The sequence below is a fragment of the Tarenaya hassleriana genome, unplaced genomic scaffold (assembly GCF_000463585.1).
Source record: "Tarenaya hassleriana unplaced genomic scaffold, ASM46358v1 Cleome35, whole genome shotgun sequence".
NCBI lineage: Eukaryota > Viridiplantae > Streptophyta > Magnoliopsida > Brassicales > Cleomaceae > Tarenaya > Tarenaya hassleriana.
In genome coordinates, this window is record NW_010966617.1 from 1265407 (window position 1) to 1285776 (window position 20370).

Genomic DNA, 20370 nt, shown 5'->3' on the forward strand with positions numbered 1-20370 from the left:
AAGAGTGTCCGTCCCCTTTATATTACCTTCTCACAGTTGGTGCATTGGTCGTCGAAGCTTAAATCCTTCAGTTCTTGCTTAATCTTGTTCTTCGCCGGTGCACATATCTTCACCCAGTTTTCTATGAAGTCACTGCGTTTTTTTTTTAAACCCAATAGTCAAAGGAAATGGGGCATCTGGGTATAATTCCAAATACCGAATATTGATAATTAATGATGATTACCTCTGTGTGGGGGCAGCATCATCTTCAATAGACATGAAAATCCTTCAGTTCTTGCTTAATCTTGTTCTTCGCCGGTGCACATATCTTCACCCAGTTTTCTATGAAGTCACTGCGTTTTTTTTTTAAACCCAATAGTCAAAGGAAATGGGGCATCTGGGTATAATTCCAAATACCGAATATTGATAATTAATGATGATTACCTCTGTGTGGGGGCAGCATCATCTTCAATAGACATGAGCCCCTTTATTCCACCACAGCAGCTGTGTCCTATCACCAAAATGTTCTCCACCTACAAATCCACACCCATTTATCAACCACACACAGTCCCCGCAACAAAGACAAATCTGGAGGATTAGGTTATTTCTTGATAAGAATCTTTATAATTCAGTTCCTAACACCCTCTTTCTATCGAAAGGTTACAATTTTTTTTTTTTTGGGGGGGTGGGAAAGAGATGATATTGGAAGGAAAAAAAAAAAACCAAGTACAATACTGCAAGAAGGATACTTTAATATAACCTTAAGGTGTATAACAGCATATTCAATGGCAGCACCAACCCCGGAGTGTCTTTTCTGAAACAAGCAAAGCCATTACCAAATCGTTTCAGAAAAATAAAAAAGGTGAAATTTTTCTAACAAAAAAGAAGTGTTTTTTTGGTGATATACTGATGGGAACCTGGTCAAAAGGGGGCACCATGTTCGCAATGTTTCTGACAACAAAGGCCTCCCCCGGTTGGAAATTCAATATGTGAGAAGGGCATACTCGTGAATCCGAACACGCGAACACCATAAACTGCATTTTATACCATCCAAAAGATTATTTCAAATCAAAATCTACCCTTTGATCTCTATTTGAATAGTCTGTGCTTTGCCTGGAAAAATCACAAAAAGGTATTTTACAGCTTCCCCTGTTTCACTTTTGTTATTGGGATCGTCAATTATTGGACCGCCAGAGAATAATTTAATAAAAGTACCAAAAAAGAGAATGCGGGAATGAAAACCTTGGGGCTCTGACCCTTGGCAAGTTGATCGTACAGATCAGGATTCTTCCTGCAGAAAACAAAGATTCCATTAAACTCAGGGCTAATGTTAGGAAATGGAGATCATCATATCCATTAATCCAAAACCTTTTTTTTAACTGTCTCTGCACATGCCAGTGGGATCCACTAATCTCCTTTTTTATTGGCCGGATAATCTCAATATAATGATTAAATAAATCGGATAACTTTTTGAAATTGGGATTACAAACAGGGCAAGTGGCCGTTTCAGGGCACGCTAAAAGTGGATTCACGATGCTTTATTAAAGTCGGAATGGATGAGGTTCCACATCCAAAATTCCGGGTTGGACGGATCCATACGGAATAAAAAAGAGAGAAAAATACGTCAACACTAATAATGATAATGGGGTTTCCATTTGAGGAGAAAGAAACAATTACTGGTAATTATGAGTCTTGAAATGGATAAAGCCGGATTTGATTCGCTCAACCGCGTCAGACTTGGACGAACCCATCTCCTCCAACTCCGACGTTAGCTGCTTGATTTTTGCGGCGGCTACGTCCCCCACTCCTGACTTCTTCCTGCACCAACGTTACCATAAAACCATATGCGGGGGCCATTCAATGTCCATGTCCCGACTCAACGCCATTTCTCGGATCTGATGGCGATGATTTGGGACTGTAACTCGAAAACCGTGCATACGATGGATTATTCAAACGGAAAATCCAGAGTTTCGTGGTTGACACCGTCCCCCGAAGCTTTAATTGGCAGAGAATAGGAAGAGAGAGAGAGAAAAGAGCAGTGGGTGTACCTGAGAAGCTGATTCAGTCCTGCAATCGCGTCTTCGTACGAGTCCGTAGCCATGTCGTCCGTCTCCCTAAAGCAAATCACAAATCAAATCAGGCGTTTTTTCTTTCCAACAAATCATAGGTCTGTAAATCGAAAACCGTGTCTACATGGCTCGAATAATCCCGGCGATCGGATCCATTAGAGACGAAGAGAGTTCAAATTCGATGAGATCAAAGAGTAATTCGCATCATTAGATCGATTCATATACGTTTTCGGAGGGACCGAAACCGCGCGAAACACCGATCATAAAAAAAGAAAGAGATAATACGGGATAGAAACGATCATGTTCTCAATTTCAGCCATAAGAGTACAAGCGTGATCCAAATCCAAATTCGGATCAGAATCCAGCAGCAGAAATTGTTGGAAATAATGATCATGGTAAACTTCTTACAGACCTTGCTCGAAAGCGAGATTGTTGCAGGAAGTGGGGAGTTTGTTTTTTTTTGAAAAAAATTTATCGGTTAATGAGCTTCACGAGAAGCTGTCTTATAGCGCGAGATCTAAGAAATGGGAAAGATCGGAAAGAGCGACGGACGGGGGATGAGTCAAGCGATGCCATTTTTTTGGGCCGACGTGTGGCCTTTGCTTACGATATAGGCCCACTTTCAGTTTTCTATTACGTCGCCGTTTTGTGCCGCTTCCCAACAGAATGACGTAGACCACTCCTTCGTCACCATCAATCATCCATCCATACACACTCTATTAACATGTATACACCTATACATTTATGTCCGTATAACTTTTTCCTCGTTATTCAAACCTACACGTGAAATAATTAAATCTTGTGAGTTTTAATTAAGTCATCAAAATGATGCCTTTTGACCCAAAACAAGAGAAGGCCCAAACAAGTGTCCCCCAACCAAAGGACACTTTGACCTTTCCAGCGATTTTTTAAGAATAAATGGTTCTAAAATTTCAGTTTAAATTTAACCCACAAACTAACCAATGATTTTCTTTAATTCATAAACCCTGAATTTTATAGTTCTAGTACGGAACTATTTACCCAACCTGCAATGATCGAGGGGTGACAAAGTCATCTTCAAAACCCTAAATTCGATTCTATTGGTAGAGAAGCTAATTATAAATAAAAGTATGAAACTATTTTAGTGTATAAATAAATGTTCATAGCTAGGTAAGTATGACTTATGTGTTCATAACCGTTGTATGAAAAAATAGTTTATCAAATTTGTATCGATAGTCAGCAGATAAACGTCCAATTGATGATTATGACTAAAAATAGAAATGTAAACACATGTTCATCAAAAAAAAAAAAAAAGAGGAGAAATGTAAACACGTACTAGGCGGACGATAATCATTGGTCACATTATACAAAAAATGGGCCAGGTTTTTGTATGGCTAATTGGGCCTAACTCCATGATTGAAGATAAGTGAGAGTATTGGCGGGGAATAAGTTTGGGCTTAAAAAAAATCAAAGTAGTCTTTAGAGCATTACGGGCCGAGCCCATAGTAAGTGAAGTTGATTGGAGAAAACGATTCGAAACAAAAACAGTTAGACCAATTACTTAATGGGTCGAGTGTTTGCAATGTTTGGCACTTTCCAAACATGTGATAAAGAGGAGAAACCTCGTATCTCTTCACAGATTAACGCATATGTTGGGCACTTTCCAGCAATCGACGAAACTGACATTCAAATCCGTAGATTGACATGGAAATTAATCAATGTAAAAGGCATGTGATGTTCATTGTTGGTGGTATTACAATCAGTAGAGAGCTAGAATTGCAGACCTGCTGCTGACCCAGAACTTGGGAGCACTTGAAACCGTTCCTAGGCCTACTTTTCGACATATTAACACCCTAAGGACAAAAGAACAGTAGTCGGGGTACCGAACAACAACAACAATCCGCAGTCCCCAACCCAAAACCACCTAAAAAATAAAGTAGACTTTTTTTTTTTTATATATACAACCACCCCAACCGAAAACCTAAACTTGGGATCTTGAGAGCCCCCACTAGAATCCAAGTCCGGGTTCTTCAAAGGCTTTAAAATCGTCAGAACGGATGGATGTTTCTGCTGAGACCGTTCACATTGGCGAAAAACCCAACCTGCTTGTACGGAAGGTATGATCTCCGCCTCGCTTCTTCCCTGCTCGCTCTGTTCCTCACGTACAGCTTCTCGTGAGCCGACGCCTCCTTCTTCCCTCTCCCCCCATCCTTCGCCGCCCCTTCGCTGCTCATGAACACGAATGCGTCTTTTCCGTCGCTGCTGCTCCTCAGGAGGAGGTCCCTGAACCTCCACAGTCGCGAGAACCCCGTCGAGTTGCTTTTCCGGCATGATTCCGGAGACGCCTCCGCCACCGTCTTCCCCGACCACGAGCAGAACGGCCCCTGCGGCTCCGACGATTCGGCCGTGGATTCCTCGTCCTCGTCTCTGTCTCCGCCGGCGTTATCCTCCACGAATACTTTCCTCACCGGCAGCCGCAGAGCTAGACTCTGGTCCTCGGGCACGAGGACATAGTCACCCTGTTCATACTCGGGATTTTGACCGAAGAGAGGGTAAACCGGGCGGATAAGGCCGTTCTGGAAAGCTTCCTCGGCGGTTATCGGAGATCCGTCGCTTTGTACAAAAGCGAACGAGAAATCCTCTTCTTCCTCCTCCTCGTCCCTCTCACCATGGACTTTGACGGATTCCTCCAGATTTGGTCGCTCCTCCTCCTCTTCTTCTTCTTCTCGGGAACCATCAATCTTCAATTTGAAACCCAAATCCTCAGTCAGCTTGCCGAAAAGACCCGGGAATCGGTCATCACCGGCGTATTTCGCCGGCGGCTGCGATGACAGAGGATCAGCCTGCATCATCCTCGATCAAGCTTGAACGCTGAAACGACGGGTCTTCACAGAAATAAAGAAAAGATTTTAATTTTTTGGGATTGTGAGATGGAACAGGAGACTCCCCTTTTATACAGAGTACAGACCCAGTCCCCAAACAACAGCCCCTCTAATTATACTCTCTCCGTGTCTAGGAATCGCTTCTTATCAGTAACAAAATAAATATTTTAGTAAAAATGTATACTTGCAAATCTATGCGATCCATAATCATAGTATATTTTTAAAATTATAAATTAGACAATTAAGTACTGTTAATGTCCAATACCAAGAAAAAGCTTTCCTGCGTCTTAAGGAGTTGTAATTACATGGATACATATACTATATTAGCGGATGTGAGCAATAATTGACGCATAGACATGCTTTCCGTAGTGTCAGAGCCTCCTTGTGAAAATTGATGAAACATAGCTTTCGTCTCTCTACTAATTCACACGTCTTTTTGTCATGGAATAGATATTTTCTCTGAGTCCTATCAGATTCGTTTCAAGATTCAAATATAATGCAAAAAAAAAACAGTGAAAAATTAAGTAAATAGGGTTTTCTAAAGTTGGACAAGAGAACAAATGATTTTTTTTGGTATCACCCCTGCGCTTTTCGTCGTTATTCAGTTTTGATGTTAAAGCGCGTGATCCAGCTAGGGGTGCGATTGTCATCCACGCGTCAATGTTCTCGGCCTCGAGGGTATTTTCGTCATTTAACCCCTACCACAAGCTTCCTTGGCAAGCAAATCAAATTAATATGTCCACCAGATGACATGTGGGCTGACGTGGACACTAGATCGGGTTCCACGTGTTGACCTTGACCGACGCCTTTCCTTCCAGAAGAATAGTCACGGTGAGTTGACCCGATTATTGGTTTAGATTTGGTCTGGTTTGGTATAGGTTCGCACACGCGTGACGTTGACCCTCGTGGCTCTGGTCAAGGGACCGGTGGATACCGTTGATTTTTCCGGTTTCTGCTGCCGTGTTCAAGTCATGGTTTACGACCGGTTCGACTCGGTTAGGGATTGAATGCAAGGTTCGAGTTCTCAGACAGTACGTGTCACCGGATCCAAACTTTTTTCCATCGGGATCAGAATCTACGTTTTTTATAAATTTGTCATCTATATATATTGTGATACATTCGTTATGTATATCTAGTCAGGCGAATGTTGGATATGGATATTTTATTTGGTTCCAATTGAATTTTTGTTGGATCTTTGATCTATTTCGAATATGTTGAATATTTTTGTTCACCCTTGTTTATTTTGTTGGACCCTAAACTCACAACTCTTAACAATAATACTTATGCGTGGATCCTATTAGTCTTGATAAATTTAATATTTTATTTGATTGATGATCTATTCCTTTATCTTCATCAGGTTTTATTATAATTAATGTTATGAAGCATGCGCGTAATTTCATATAAATATACAACATCGACGACGTTTAACTCTAATTAAATTAAGAGATTTTGATAATAAATTATCATAGGTTTGATGTTTAATATACAATCATTTATTAGAGTTTGGATAGCTAGGAACATAAAAAGCAAATACTGTAATAGATTCCTTGCTTCACATGTCGAAACCCTTGGACACGCATAAATTAGCAACGCTACGCCAAAAGAAGATCCAAATAAATGACGTTTCTGCAGGATGACTGTGTAGTGGTGACCGGTAAATCCAACTTTTTATTCCTAAAACCAATTATAGAATATACCTTAAATTTAAAACGTATATATATACGATTGTAATACGTATATGGTAGACGTTAGATACTAGGATTCAATGGATGTGAATTGGGGATTGTTGCAGTTGAGAGATGTGAATGTGTCCGTTTCCAAGTGGACACGCGTTACACTTTATCCATAAGAACGGACCGACCAATGGTTGTGGTTATGAAGACAAAAACCATTCATATTTTTTCTTATAATGATATTATGGAATAAATGGAATTTGGTAGCTGTTGGTTGGTTACATCTTTCCCTTTTTCTAGCAACCCTGGTTAGGCTCCTTGAATAAACAACTTAATCGTGAACTATTTTCTTTTATAATATATATATATATATAATGATGTGGGTCTATATAGATTTTCTTGGATGTTTACAGCCGATTCTCATGGAACGCCTTGGTTTTTACTTTTAATGTTGTGACGTCGTTTTGATTAGTACGATAATATTGACATTGCTTATATAGTTTATTAGATCTATATGGATAATACTGGAATTTCATAAGTGGGAAAGTATGAAAAAGAAGTAAATCGGATCTACGTGCAACAATATGGGGTCATATGCCCCCATTCAACTAATTAAAAATTATAGGTATGGAAGAAGTTTTTCCAATTTTTAGAGATGAAACCAAAAAATTGTCAGTCAAGATTTTTTTATTTTGATTTTCCTAAAATGTCTATTATTTTAAAAATAATTTCACATTATACCCATATCTATATAAAGACTGTATTCTAAACCATAACTCATATTTGAAAAAGATTTTATAAAAAAACAAAATTTTAGGTATGTAATTCAAAATCTATTATTCAAAATATATATTGTAGTCATCTTATATCTATAGTTATACATACATATACATATATATACATATTAATGTTGAATATATATATATATATATATATATTGAAACATTATAAATACAACGTATATATATTTGAACAATATAAACATAGTGTATATATATGATTTTTGTTTTAATAATAAATACCTTTTTTGATAATTTTTAAGTATAAAATCTAAAATCAAAAGCTAAAATATTATTTTTACCAATCAAGTTTTCTAAAAACCGTAAAAACTATAAAAACTAAAAACCAAAAACTTAAGCCCAAAACCCAAACTAAAAACTAAAAACCAAAAACTTAAGCCCAAAACCCAAAATAAAAACTAATCACATTCAACCCCTTAATTTTCCATACAAATTTTATAAAAATTTAAATAAAATCATGAAATGACCCCATAAATTTTATATTTGTTCATCATAAAAAGAGTTTTGCCCCTATTAATATATCTGTCTAGATCCGCCACTTGAAGTAATCTTTAAAAATATCAAGTAAAATAAAATAAAAGGGAGTAATCATCTAAAATTTGACTTGTTCATTGCACGTGTAGATATCACAAGGGCCCTACATATCTAACCAGAAATTTGACGAAAATTCGATTTATAATAAATGACCGGGTATTAATGCTCTGTTGTTTGTATTGTATCGTGGAATTAGACTTGCAAAATTGATTATATATATTAATGGATAGGTTGAATTATAATATTGATATATTGTACCTTACACATGAAGATGTCAATACAAATAATGAATTTGTAGAATATTTAGTTATTTTATGTAAGTATATATGTGTTTGTATTTAGTCAATCGAGGCGTTTAAGTCCACATTCCTTGTAGGAACAACATTATTTTTAAGATCCACTATGGTTTCTAAGGTTTATTCATTTAAAAAATCTACCAAACAAAAGTTATAAAATCTTTTATGTCACATAGTATGTCCGAAAACACCATATAATATGCCTCCAAAAGCATCTTTGCAAGCAAAACATATAAAAGCACGTGTCTGTGCACTCGCTCACAATTTACAGAATTTTGTTTCGCCCACTCTAATACCAATACGGTAATAATAACAATGTTGCTCTTATTCATATCTACGGTAATAATAAAAATATTCAACTTGTTTAGAATTTGTCTATAATTCATTATGATTTATTCGTCGTGTTAACTTATATAACACACCATCCGGAGACCCTTTTTTTAATAAAAAAAAAGTTTAATCGTTCATCCATTATATAACGCATTGCTTAAATGATCAAATATAGATATAACAAAATGTGACTCTTTTTCAAAAGTGCATCGCCAGTTAATAATGCCAAATCTCACACACGAGAAAATTAAATTATGAAATTAATTTATACCTTTTTTTTTTAAGTTTAGTTAACTGATGGCGCCACATGTTGGGCTAGCAGCCAAACAACTCTGCAGAGTCAGAGAGAATAAAGGGGAAGACGAAACAGAGGATCCGATTGATTTTCGGATTGGATTTTGCCAAATCAAAAAAGGAGATTTCTGTCACCGGAAGATGGAGATTGGATCCGTGACCAACAGCTGACTCCCCAAGCATCCTAATCTGTCTGTGGCCGAAACATTCAATCTCAACTTCCGACCCTTCTCCACGGGATCCTCCTCTTCTCCTTCTTTTTCTTCATCTGCTTCCGCGAAGAATCGACCGGAGTTCGCTGTGGGTGCAATCCAGGTTCCATTTCTCGCATTGTTCGCTGAGATTGCATTTCGTCTCTGGTTGTCTGTATTCGATTGTTCCGGTGGGTGATCGTGAATCATGATGCGATTTATATGTTAGTTTTGGAGATTTGACGAGTGCAATTTGGATAGTGTCGGAAACGTCGGTTTAGTTGTGATTCTGGTGATGTCCGGTGAGATAAAGGGAGACTTATTGATGATGCTTCTGCAGGGACAGGCAATGGCAAGTTCGTCTACGAAGAGATTTCCGGTCAATGCGAGCGGCTATGAGCTGTTCGAGGAGGTCGGTGAAGGTGTCAGTGCCTCCGTGTACAAAGCAAGATGCATTGCGCTCAACGAGACTGTGGCCATCAAAATCTTGGACCTTGAAAGATGCCGGAACGATATGGTTGGTATCTCTATCTCCTCTGAGTCATATTTCTTCTCTGCGTGTTTTGGATTTTGTTTATCGCCTTGGGACTTTACTCGTCTGAGCTATTCTTCTGTAGTCAACAATTGCATTTTTTTGGTCGTGGGTTTTGTCCGGTAACCGAGCTTGTTTATGCAGGACACAATTCGCAAAGAAGTACACACGATGAGCTTAATTGATCATCCAAATCTATTGAAGGCGCATTGCTCTTTCATGGATGGTAGCAGCTTGTGGATTGTAATGCCTTACATGTCGGCTGGCTCCTGCTTTCACATAATGAAATCAGCCCACCTCGAAGGTTTCGAACAACCCATAATTGCAACTCTGTTGCGGGAAGTACTCAAAGCTCTTGTTTATCTTCATGGACAAGGACACATCCACAGGGATGTTAAGGTACATTTTTTCCTAATTAATTAACTTTATCCTATTCTTGGAATTCCTTAATGCCTATCGAGAGCATGATTGCGCGCTCCAAAATGAACTTTGAGAGCCACAAGTTTGTACGTGTCATGTTTGATAGAGCGACGCATATTCCGTTATAGGCTGGGAACATATTGGTTGATTCGAAAGGCGCAGTTAAGCTTGGTGACTTTGGGGTTTCGGCATGCATGTTTGATTGTGGGGAAAGAAAGCGTACTAGGAATACCTTCGTCGGAACTCCTTGCTGGTGCGTGTTTAATGTGACCATAGGTTTCTCAAGTTTCTTGACTTGTTTCGTTTTAGGAGCATTGTCAATTGGCTTTTTAGCTGAGGAAAAATTTTGCCTCCTTTCCAGGATGGCACCTGAAGTTATGCAACAAGTGGATGGCTATGATTTCAAGTATGTATGAGGTTTTTTTTTATTTTCAGCATCACCATCTTGACAGAGTTCGTTTGGTCATTGATTGTAAAACTTCTATTTGGCACAACAGAGCAGACATCTGGTCATTCGGCATAACTGCCCTGGAGCTTGCTCATGGCCATGCCCCGTTTTCCAAATATCCACCAATGAAGGTTTCTCTTGCCAAAGGAACTTTCATTGCATATTCTGTTGTTTTTCTCCATTGTTTTCCTTCTGTCTCCTCTTATTTACCTTTACTCAATTGCTCCCTTTTCTTAATCGCCTCAGGTGCTATTAATGACCTTACAAAATGCTCCTCCTCGTCTCGACTATGAAAGAGACAAGAAATTCTCAAAGGTTGGTAGGATTGAATGATGAATAACTCAATCATAAAACTTCCATCTGTTTAACTTAGAAATATGTTATATCCTTGTTTGTAGTCTTTTAGAGAGTTAGTTGCAGCATGCTTAGTGAAGGATCCCAAGAAACGTCCGACCTCAGCTAAACTTCTGAAACATCCCTTCTTCAAACATGCTCGCTCCAGTGAATATTTGTCGCGGAAAATTCTTGACAGCCTTTCTCCACTTGGTGACCGCTTTAGGCAGCTGAAGGTCAGTAGCAGATTTCCATTTCTGTTGGGATTTTCACCATCCACCATTCTCATTACATCCAGTGTGATTTAAGTCACTCAATTTCGCTTATGATGACTTTGCAGGAGAAAGAGGCCGAGTTATTTCTTCAGAATAGAGGTATTAATGGCGATAAGGAGCAATTATCACAGGTATGATATGAGATAACATCTTGCATCTGCATGCACATCAAAGATAACTACCATCGACCATTTCTTTATCACCATGGCCGAATCAACCCACGATGTCATCTATGCACCAGTGACTCTAGCTATACAAATTTCTGCATCCTGTAATGGAATCAGAGTGCATGGTTAGTAATTTGCTTGCTTTCTTACAGCAAGAATACATGCGTGGAATTAGTGCTTGGAATTTTGATCTCGAGGACTTGAAGAAACAAGCTGCTCTTGTAAGTATGGTGATGGCATAGTGTTTATGCAAGAATAATAGTTCATAGACTCTCACAATGCTTCAATATTTCTGTTTATCAGATTCTGGGTGATGAAATATGCAGCTCGGAAATTCAAGATTTAAGCTGCAATCAGGATTTTGATAACACGCCTGTCCTGAGAGGAAATCCACAGGTTGAAAGATCAAACACTTTTCCATTGGAAAGGTCCAAAGATTCAGAAACAGCAACTGTAACTTCTCCTAGGGTATATACCCTATATGCCTACACCTCTGTGTTTTATGTTCCTGCCAGCGGCCTCTTCTGAAATCTTGTCTAACTTGCAGGACGTGATCAACGGGACCAACAATCAACCAGTCGAGATGCTATCTCCTTCATCTCCTTTCCAGTTCCTACAATCTCCTGGGTACTTGCGACCTTTTCTTTCCCTCATCTCTCTTAGTATATCTGGATCATGGGACCTCCTCTCTGCTCCATCAAGCCCCTGATCCGTGCTGTCTTGTCTATTTTATAATATCTCGGTCTATTATAATCACGACCAAGGATTTGCTCAGCTTATGGCTTAGTTTCTCGTATCATTTATAAGTAGACAACTTTGCACTAAAATGTTGAAGCAGAGATCAATTCAACATACGTTCCAGGGAGAACAATGCATGTAGGTCAGGTGAAGGGGCTGTAGAAAGGCCAGGTTCACTTGGACAGATAATGTCAGCAGGCGACAAGCGAACGAGAAACACAGGAAGTGACCCGGTAATTCTGAAATGCAATGTCATGGAGCCCTTGCGATTGTTAGACTCTGAACAAAGTTTCTCTCCCCAGGATGAACCAAAAAACGGGTTTGCTTCAACTTCTGGGAAAGCATGGAATCGTGTGACTCGCACAGCCGGTTCAGTGCTCCCGCTGCTACAGAATCTCCTTTACCAGAATAACATCCAAAGGGTACTTAAGAACTCGTCTACTGTCGTAGTAAGCTATATGTGGAGTTCGACTGCAAGAGCGTTCATGTTTTTGTTTCCTTCATTTGGTTTGCAGGAAAAAGTAACCAGGTTAATTAGATATATTGAGGGAGCAGCCGGAAATGGTAAATCATGTGAAGCAGGAATTAGAGAGTTTATGATGATTCATTTTAATGATATGGTCATGTGATTTGATCCATCAGGTAACTGCTGTACAGAACATGGATTCAACACGGAAGGGGTATTGGGAATGAAGGTCATTGTCCCTCTTTCTTTTTTTTTTTTTTTTTTTTTTTTTTTTTCTTCTTTCCAATCCGTTGATACATTTGGAAAGGAGAGAGATTTTAAAGGAGAGTGTGGGTACGGGCAGATGTCGTCATCGAGGGAGAGAGAATTGCAGTCTCAGGTTCATTTTTTGCAGCAGAGGTCTGGAAAATGCCTCTCTCAGTCGAGTAGACCGAATTTCTTTCCTTTTTATAAGCTGAGAGAAGAATGTGTGTGTGGTGGTTGGTTCAGCGTGGAGAAGCTTGTAAGGAGAGAGATTTTAAAGGAGAGTGTGGGTACGGGCAGATGTCGTCATCGAGGGAGAGAGAATTGCAGTCTCAGGTTCATTTTTTGCAGCAGAGGTCTGGAAAATGCCTCTCTCAGTCGAGTAGACCGAATTTCTTTCCTTTTTATAAGCTGAGAGAAGAATGTGTGTGTGGTGGTTGGTTCAGCGTGGAGAAGCTTGTAGAGGACCTGCAGCGACAAAAAGCATTAAATGGTCAGGTACACCCCACCCCCCATACACCTGCTCCTTGTTCATTTGAGTTTCAGTAATTTTAAATAATAAAAAAAACAGTAATAAGCGGCTACTTGTCTTTTTCTTCTTTTTCATTATAAATTGTGGGGCGGGGGCCGGGGGGGGCAGTTAGAAGGACAGATGCGCAGTTTGAAGAGCAGCAGCAGCTTCAGCAGTCCTCCGGAGGAGGCTCTCTTTTCCCATGCACAATAAAGGCTCCTCTCCTCCTTTCATTACCCAATTTTTTTTTAAAAAAAAATTATTCTCATTTTAGTATATTTATTTTTCTATATTTTAAACCATTCGTCCTTAACCCTGTTTTCTATTTTTCTCACCGTAAAAAGAGAGGAGTGGGACACTCAATCTTTAAGAAGTAAAAAAAAACATAAGCAACTATATATTGTGTTTTGTTATGGTAAATAGAAAAAAAAAAAAAAAAACCCAAACTCCACCATTAATAATGTAATATCCCACCCAAGGGTGCCACCCGATCCTCGCATAATCTTCGCTCTATTCACCATTCTATGCATCGCCATGTTTTCAAGATCAAGCTCCTTCCTGAATCCAACCGATAAAAGAAAAAAATAAAAAACTTTCAACAGAGAAGAAAGATTCTTAATATGGGCTGACAATCACAAACGTATAAAAGGTGCTGATGTGGACATGTCCGTATGGACGACAAAAGTTCAGCAAGCAACCATTGTCTAGCCATTATTAACACGTTGAAAGTTACATCTCTCACTTTCCTATTTATTTATTTATTATTTGATTCTGGAAACAAAACTTTCTAAACGAGACTTACCGTAACAAGAAAAGAAAAGATGGAACCTTTCACGTAATAACTCTGTCAGCGCCTCTGTATCTCTTGATGATGTGCTTGAGAAGATCGTCACCTGCCACTTCTCTCATCTTCCGCACCAGCTTGTCTCTCCTCACCTCCCGTCTCTGCAGACACAATGGAGTTCGGTAATGGTGGAATCAACTGATCTTACAAGTAGTAAGAGACATGCGTACCCTGAATTCAGAATAGGTTTTCAAGATCATGTTCATTCTCGGTGGGTCCAGCGACTCAGAGAGTATGGACAGCAGCGCAGCAAAGCTAACCCACGTCGAGCCTGGCCCCTGTACACGTAAATACATGTAAAGTGACAAAGTGTAATCGGGCATAGTCCAATACCTCTGGGAATGAGATGAGGAGACCTGAAAGTGACAGCGTAACTGGGGAGGAGGTAGGCATTCATGGAACAACTCCAGATAATGTAATGGCGGGGGCTTAGAAGATCATCCACACCAGAGTGGAATTCAGAGGAACTTGGGTACATTTGCCTTGAGCCGGACACTATTTTCTCCGGGTTCCCCTGGATTACACGGCACAACAGAAGATGCCTCAATCCCTCCTCGTCCGGCTCTGCACCTAACGCCCTGTTGGAATTTCCAGCGAACAAATTCCAAGTCAGAGCACCGAGTGAGCGATGGCAAGAGTGCAGGAGGATCGTATTCCCTCCTCCATGGGGCCCAGTTTCTCCGTATTCGGAGTTTTTTTTTAGTTTTCATGTTTGACGAGAAAATTCTAACAGGAATCAGGTCGAGACAAAAGAGAATCCATTCATCAATCAGGAATCAGGTCGAACATGGTTGGATCACGCTGTTTTCCTTTCCCCCCACAATTTTCACGGAGACTAAACACACTAATTAACCAAACCAAACACACGTAACGGAATCGTATCGAACTTACGCAGCTAAAGGGATATTCGAAGGGACAAGATGAACCCCAACTCCGTGAGACGTAGCTTCGTTGGCGAATTTCTCGACCTCACGACCGCTGAAACCGAGCGAAATTATCCTTTTGATTTCCTCCTTGGAACCGGGAAACCAACCGTACTTGACGTTTGCCACGCCGCCGTTCTTCCTCGCAACCGCCTCCATGAAAGCCCTAAACGCTATAAACTTCGCTTTAGTGGAGCAGCTACCCGTAGAGTTCTTGAGCACCGATACGATTGCGGTGCCGTCGGCCAGCGGACCAAGGCCGGCGAGAAAGCAAGCAGTGATGATGTTGTATTCGGGGTTGCCCTGTGAGATAGGGACAAGTCCGTCGGCGGAGAGAGGATGAAACCCTGAATCAGCTTCGTCGGGGATGGAATCGAGGACTTCTCCAGGGCCGAGGTTGGTGAATGAAGCTTGGTCATCGATATCGATCTGCCCGGCCATGACGAAAGAATAAAGAAGAGGAGAGGGGAAAAGGTTGTTTCGAAAGGTGGAGATTTTTTTCTTCTATATTTATGTTTGCTGGATCTGGCTCGAGTCAGCTCTCCCACGGTGCCGTTCCTTTTCCCGTGTGAGACTGTGATTTCCTCTTTTCGCTATTAAATTTAAATCCCAATCCAAATTTTTCAATACTTGAGTGCAATTTAAATCCAAATAATAAAATTTTTAAAACCGTATATCTAGAGATATCTGAATAGTATAATTATAAAGAAATATATCTTATATTTATATAATATTTTTATAAAATATAATTGTTTTACGTTAAATAATTTCATATTTTTAAATATTATCTCAAAAAATTAAATTTATTATTATATTATCTCATATTTTTCTCGTAATTCAATCATTTTTATAAATATATTTTTATTTTTAAAAAAAATTATATATAAATATTATTATTATTTTTTAAATAAATCTGGATCTAGACATCTACCAGTCGTATATCGGATATTTATAAATCTCAAATTTTGGATATAAATCTTATAATTAAATATTCGAACATTATGAATCCAAATCCAAATATTCTGATTGACTGGGAAAGCAAGAGTCATACCTTACGGGAAGGAAATTGAACTCAAACTTTATATTATACACTAGTAGGTCCAACTCACTTATCCTATTCTATTCTATAACAATATTTTATGCGCATAGTTATTGGAAGGGTTGTTGCACAAACTGGACTCTATTCCGTGTCTGTGTCCTCGTTAAAGCCCGTTTCTTTCTTTAGGGCTCCAAAGGCCCATTAATAGGATTCCCTTATCTGTTTTCTCTCTGTATCCATCCGACGTGGCTATCTCGAATCGGTTACCGGGTCGGGTCGGGTCGGAACAGAGAAGTTAGAAATTCAAAAGTCCGCTTGATTTGCGCGGTAACCCGGGAATGATGGAGACATATATATTCTCAAGACTCAAGAGCCAAAAAAAAAAGAACACACCTATACAGAAAGAAAAAAATAATAAAAAAGAGAAAGGGGGAGTGTGTGGATCGAAGGGCACAACGACGTGCCTGCAACTATCATCAACAATGATAATGGCCTCCATTAACTTGTTTACACCCACCGTTTCAAACACGTCCTGTAATGGCTCCCATTTTCTCCTCTGTCTCCAGCTATTTTCGACCTCCTTTAAACCCTAATTTCCCTTTTTAAACTTTGGTGTTCTTCTTTTCCGATTTCTAGTTTACTCATTGGAGAATCACGATGATTCGGCATTTCTTCTGAAAAGGAATTAGAGATGGAAACTAGGTGTTGAAAGGGGGGGGGGGAATTTCTGGGTTTGTGGTTGATTTTGGAATATAATTTACCATAATTGGAAAAACAGGAGCAGAGGCCGAAAATGTCGGACTCGGCGTCCAATTCGCCGAGTTCTTCGCCACCAGCACCACCCGCCGATTCTGCTCCTCCGCCGGACCCTTCCACTGGGGTCTCCGCCCCTCCTCCGTCTGATTCCGCGTCTCCGCCTAAGCCGATCTCCGACCTGTTGTCGCCGCCGAGTCCACCGGCTCCGACTCTGTCGTCTCCTCCTCCGGCTCCCACGCTGTCGTCTCCTCCTCCGGCTCCGTCGGTCTCCAAACCTCCTCCTCCGGCTCCGTCGGACTCCAAACCTCCTCCCCCACCACCGCTCTCAAGCCCACCTCCTCCGCCGGACGCCCCACCTCCGGCCGATCCTCCACCTGTAGTCTCGTCGCCACCGCCGCCCCCGACCAAATCCCCTTCCCCTCCTCCTCCTTCTCCTCCTCCACCGGCGGACCCTGCAACTCCACCGACCGACTCCCGTAGCCCCCCTCCTCCGCCGCCGCCGGACGTTCAATCGCCGCCTCCCGAGTCTCCACCAACAAAGCCGAAACACCCTCCCGCAGGACCAGCGAAATCGCCTCCGGCCCCGCAGGAAGTCCCTCCGGGTCCTCCGAGCCCATTCTATGCACCACCACCCAAACCTGGCTCTGCTCCGGGCGTGCCGGCTCAGCCACCGCCTCTTCCGGGAGTTCCCAGCAGCGGAAACTCCTCGGGAGACTCTGTCCCACCTCCTGCCAATGGGGGAGGCTATCAAGGGAAGACTATGGTGGGGATGGGTGGGGGGGGTCGCCATCATCGCGTTAATTGCAGTGGTGTTTTTAGTGAGGAGAAAGAAGAAGAGGAGCATGGATAGCTACGGTAACTCACAGTACATGCCTCCGCCAAACTTCTCTGTCAAATCAGGTGAAATCTTGCTCCATACTCGTCTGTGTGTTTTCGGTTTTGTAGACATGGATGCAATTATAGGCCAGTGATTGATAAAAGCCGTTTCTTTTTGTGAAAATGAAGACGGATTTTACTACGGTCACAATCCGACAAAGGGGTATTCAGGGAATGGGGGTGGTTCCATGTACAATACGCAGCAACATTCATCCACCGGAAACAGCTTCGGGAGCCAAAGAGGGTATATGCAGTCATCTGACTCGGCAGTCATTGGTGGCGCCAAGACGCATTTCAGCTATGAAGAGCTGATGGACATAACCCAAGGCTTTTCTCGGCACAACATTCTGGGAGAAGGTGGGTTCGGTTGTGTCTACAAAGGTACATTGGCTGGCGGGAAAGTGGTCTACGTTTTTTATAAATTTGTCATCTATATATATTGTGATACATTCGTTATGTATATCTAGTCAGGCGAATGTTGGATATGGATATTTTATTTGGTTCCAATTGAATTTTTGTTGGATCTTTGATCTATTTCGAATATGTTGAATATTTTTTTGCTCAAATCAGGTAGTGGTCAAGGTGACCGCGAGTTCAAGGCCGAGGTTGAGATTATCAGTCGCGTTCACCATCGCCATCTCGTCTCTCTTGTTGGCTACTGCATTTCCGATCCTCATAGATTGCTTATCTATGAGTTCGTTTCTAACCAAACCTTGGAGCATCACTTGCACGGTCAGTACAATTACTCCAAAACCACAATCTTGATGAGAAATTCCATATTTCTTAACAATTATTTCCATGTTTATAAACTTTCACAGGGAAGGGAATGCCGGTACTCGAATGGGCTAAAAGAGTTAGGATTGCAATAGGCTCCGCCAAGGGCTTGGCTTATTTGCACGAAGACTGTAAGTATCTCCTCGTCCATCTCTGTAGGAAGGAAGCTCATAACGTCAAACTGTATTTCTTTGTTTTAGGTACTCATTTGAAACATGAACCAAATCATAAGGTTGGATTTTTGTACGCTCTTTGTTTTTTGCAGGTCACCCAAAAATCATTCACAGGGATATAAAATCGGCAAACATTCTGCTTGAGGATGACTTTGAAGCTCAGGTAACAGCGAAATCCACTTCCCATGTCCCCTTTTTCTAGCTTTGTGTCTGTGAAATTCCTAGTTGATAAATAACCCTCTAATTGTTCCATCTTCTCCTGTGTATAGGTTGCTGACTTTGGACTCGCCAGACTCAATGACACAACTCAAACACATGTCTCAACTCGCGTTATGGGAACCTTCGGGTAAGCCCTGAATCCCTTTCTTATCCAATGCTTGAAGACAAGCTCATTTGATTTGGCCTGTGTCTAGAACAACCGAGCTAGTTTATGGATTCAAAAATGTATCTGAATTCATTGTGAATACGATCCTAAGCCCGTACTTGTGCCCTAGTGATGCCCTCACCTCATCACATATATACTTATTTGGTTGACATGGGAAATCATCATTTTGCTTACATATGTGTACTAAGATACGCCCGTAAAAGTTGAAATTCTTGGTTTTGGTTTAGGTACCTGGCACCGGAGTATGCATCAAGTGGAAAACTAACAGACAGATCAGACGTTTTCTCATTCGGGGTTGTGCTCTTAGAGCTTATAACTGGTCGCAAACCAGTTGATCAGAATCAGCCTCTGGGAGAAGAAAGTTTGGTCGAATGGGTAAAAATTTAATCAACAAAATTCTCCTTCTTTGACATGAAACTTTCTAGTCACTTTAATTAATCGTTTAAGACACCATCCTTGGAACGCACAGGCCCGCCCACTGCTTCTCAAAGCTATAGAAACCGGAGAATTCAGTGATTTGATTGATCCGAGACTTGAGAAACATTACGTGGAGAATGAAGTATTCAGAATGATTGAAACCGCTGCTGCGTGTGTTAGGCATTCAGCCCCTAAACGTCCACGCATGGTTCAGGTGATTGCTCTTTCAACCCCACTTACCAGAGTAGGTTAAGGAATAGTTGGATGCAAAAGGTTTATTTAGCTTGGCGAAACTGGAGAAGCTTTATGCCTAGCAACATTCCTTGTCAGCTCACTCTGGATATAGTACCTCTGTTTCGTAGCAAAAACTATCAAAGTAACTGTGTTATGTCCAGTTTGATCACATCTGAAAACTGCTTGTAATAAAATGTAAGGTGGTGAGAGCGTTGGACAGCGAAGGGGACTTGAGTGATATAAGCAACGGAACCAAATTGGGACAGAGCACGGCCTATGACTCGAGCCAATACAGCCAAGACATCATGAAGTTCCGGAGAATGGCATTTGGCTTCGACGACACCTCGGAGTCTGGAATGTATAGCGGAGACTATTCTCCCAGAAGCTTGAGGAGAGGATCAAACGGTGTTTCGTCTGAGTTCACGAGGAACGAATCTGAGAGCCGAGCCTTCAATAACCGCTTGTTCTGATTTCATTACAAATAGGTGAAAAAAAAAGACATCTCTGCCTTTTGCTTGAATGCTGTAAAGCCATTTTCTTTGCATTTTGTGAGATACTTTTCTTGCTTAGGAGCCTTTAGTTTTGCCTCTTTGACGCCTCGAAACTTATTTGAGGCGGAACCCATAGAGAATTATGGAGATTGATTTCAATCTTGTTTCCTTTGATGGGCGTTGCTTCTCGGATTTTTTGTTGGGTGTGATCTCCTTGATCAAGAACCCTTTATGATTCTTATGTATGTGTTTTTTTACAATCTCTGTTCAAGTTTCCAAGGAAAGTGAGTTTGATACG

At 40.8% G+C, this 20370-nt stretch overlaps 5 protein-coding genes across 9 annotated transcripts in view; 2 read left to right on the plus strand and 3 right to left on the minus strand.

The window, feature by feature from the left end:
* The window catches only part of LOC104822145 (beta carbonic anhydrase 4-like), a 3301-nt gene extending 734 nt beyond the window's left edge, over nt 1–2567 (minus strand). The window contains exons 1-8 of the mRNA XM_010553270.1: nt 2461–2567; nt 2028–2093; nt 1657–1797; nt 1222–1270; nt 897–1013; nt 740–793; nt 424–512; nt 27–132 (exon numbers count right to left, since the gene is read on the minus strand). Coding sequence (XP_010551572.1) covers nt 27–132; nt 424–512; nt 740–793; nt 897–1013; nt 1222–1270; nt 1657–1797; nt 2028–2080 — 609 coding nt within the window. The 5' untranslated portion in view covers nt 2081–2093; nt 2461–2567. The remainder of the gene's footprint in view (nt 1–26; nt 133–423; nt 513–739; nt 794–896; nt 1014–1221; nt 1271–1656; nt 1798–2027; nt 2094–2460) is intronic.
* A 1159-nt stretch (nt 2568–3726) lies between these two features.
* On the minus strand, nt 3727–5180 carry LOC104822146. The gene has a single exon (XM_010553271.2). The coding sequence runs from the start codon at nt 4877–4879 to the stop codon at nt 4076–4078; it is 804 nt and encodes a 267-aa protein (XP_010551573.1). The 5' UTR covers nt 4880–5180; the 3' UTR covers nt 3727–4075.
* Nucleotides 5181–8903: 3723 nt separating this feature from the next.
* LOC104822149 (serine/threonine-protein kinase BLUS1) lies at nt 8904–13600 on the plus strand. Of its 5 annotated transcripts, XM_010553278.2 has the most exons (19): nt 8905–9151; nt 9368–9544; nt 9704–9958; nt 10108–10232; nt 10341–10385; nt 10477–10558; nt 10674–10742; nt 10826–10996; nt 11101–11166; nt 11355–11423; nt 11506–11670; nt 11750–11829; nt 12041–12173; nt 12243–12362; nt 12456–12504; nt 12583–12635; nt 12750–12805; nt 13096–13147; nt 13290–13466. In XM_010553278.2, exons 2-19 carry the CDS (start codon nt 9377–9379, stop codon nt 13371–13373), a joined length of 1842 nt encoding a protein of 613 aa, XP_010551580.1. In that variant the 5' UTR covers nt 8905–9151; nt 9368–9376; the 3' UTR covers nt 13374–13466. The 5 variants fall into 5 exon arrangements, with proteins under 5 accessions (XP_010551576.1, XP_010551575.1, XP_010551580.1 ...); XM_010553274.1 differs by lacking the exon at nt 12750–12805 and having other exon boundaries at nt 8904–9218; nt 13290–13600; XM_010553273.1 differs by lacking the exon at nt 12750–12805 and having other exon boundaries at nt 8904–9151; nt 13290–13600.
* LOC104822148 (probable inactive poly [ADP-ribose] polymerase SRO2) lies at nt 13512–15462 on the minus strand. The gene is made up of 5 exons (XM_010553272.2): nt 14896–15462; nt 14320–14582; nt 14175–14281; nt 13963–14105; nt 13512–13718 (listed from the first exon to the last, which is right to left on the minus strand). The coding sequence occupies exons 1-4, from the start codon at nt 15366–15368 to the stop codon at nt 13992–13994; spliced, it is 957 nt and encodes a 318-aa protein (XP_010551574.1). The 5' UTR covers nt 15369–15462; the 3' UTR covers nt 13512–13718; nt 13963–13991.
* Nucleotides 15463–16372: 910 nt separating this feature from the next.
* Nucleotides 16373–20347, plus strand: LOC104822150 (proline-rich receptor-like protein kinase PERK13). Its single transcript, XM_010553280.2, is given in 10 exon segments — nt 16373–17493; nt 17495–17622; nt 17728–18017; nt 18159–18330; nt 18417–18503; nt 18638–18708; nt 18815–18891; nt 19158–19305; nt 19400–19561; nt 19782–20347. Coding segments are annotated over 10 exon segments (2139 nt in total). The 5' UTR covers nt 16373–16759; the 3' UTR covers nt 20052–20347.
* Nucleotides 20348–20370: the final 23 nt, after the last annotated feature.

What these genes read in the sequence shown, in the direction of transcription:
- LOC104822146 (XM_010553271.2), bottom strand. Translation starts at nt 4,879, where the DNA reads ATGATGCAGGCTGATCCTCTGTCATCGCAGCCGCCGGCGAAATACGCC.
- LOC104822149 (XM_010553274.1), top strand. Translation starts at nt 9,377, where the DNA reads ATGGCAAGTTCGTCTACGAAGAGATTTCCGGTCAATGCGAGCGGCTAT. An exon ending in CCAAATATCCACCAATGAAG is followed by an intron (nt 10,559 to 10,673) that starts GTTTCTCTTGCC and finishes TAATCGCCTCAG; the next exon opens with GTGCTATTAATGACCTTACA. An exon ending in GAAACACAGGAAGTGACCCG is followed by an intron (nt 12,174 to 12,242) that starts GTAATTCTGAAA and finishes TTCTCTCCCCAG; the next exon opens with GATGAACCAAAAAACGGGTT.
- LOC104822148 (XM_010553272.2), bottom strand. Translation starts at nt 15,368, where the DNA reads ATGGCCGGGCAGATCGATATCGATGACCAAGCTTCATTCACCAACCTC. An exon ending in TCGAATATCCCTTTAGCTGC is followed by an intron (nt 14,583 to 14,895) that starts GTAAGTTCGATA and finishes AAATTCCAACAG; the next exon opens with GGCGTTAGGTGCAGAGCCGG. An exon ending in AAACCTATTCTGAATTCAGG is followed by an intron (nt 14,106 to 14,174) that starts GTACGCATGTCT and finishes TTGTGTCTGCAG; the next exon opens with AGACGGGAGGTGAGGAGAGA.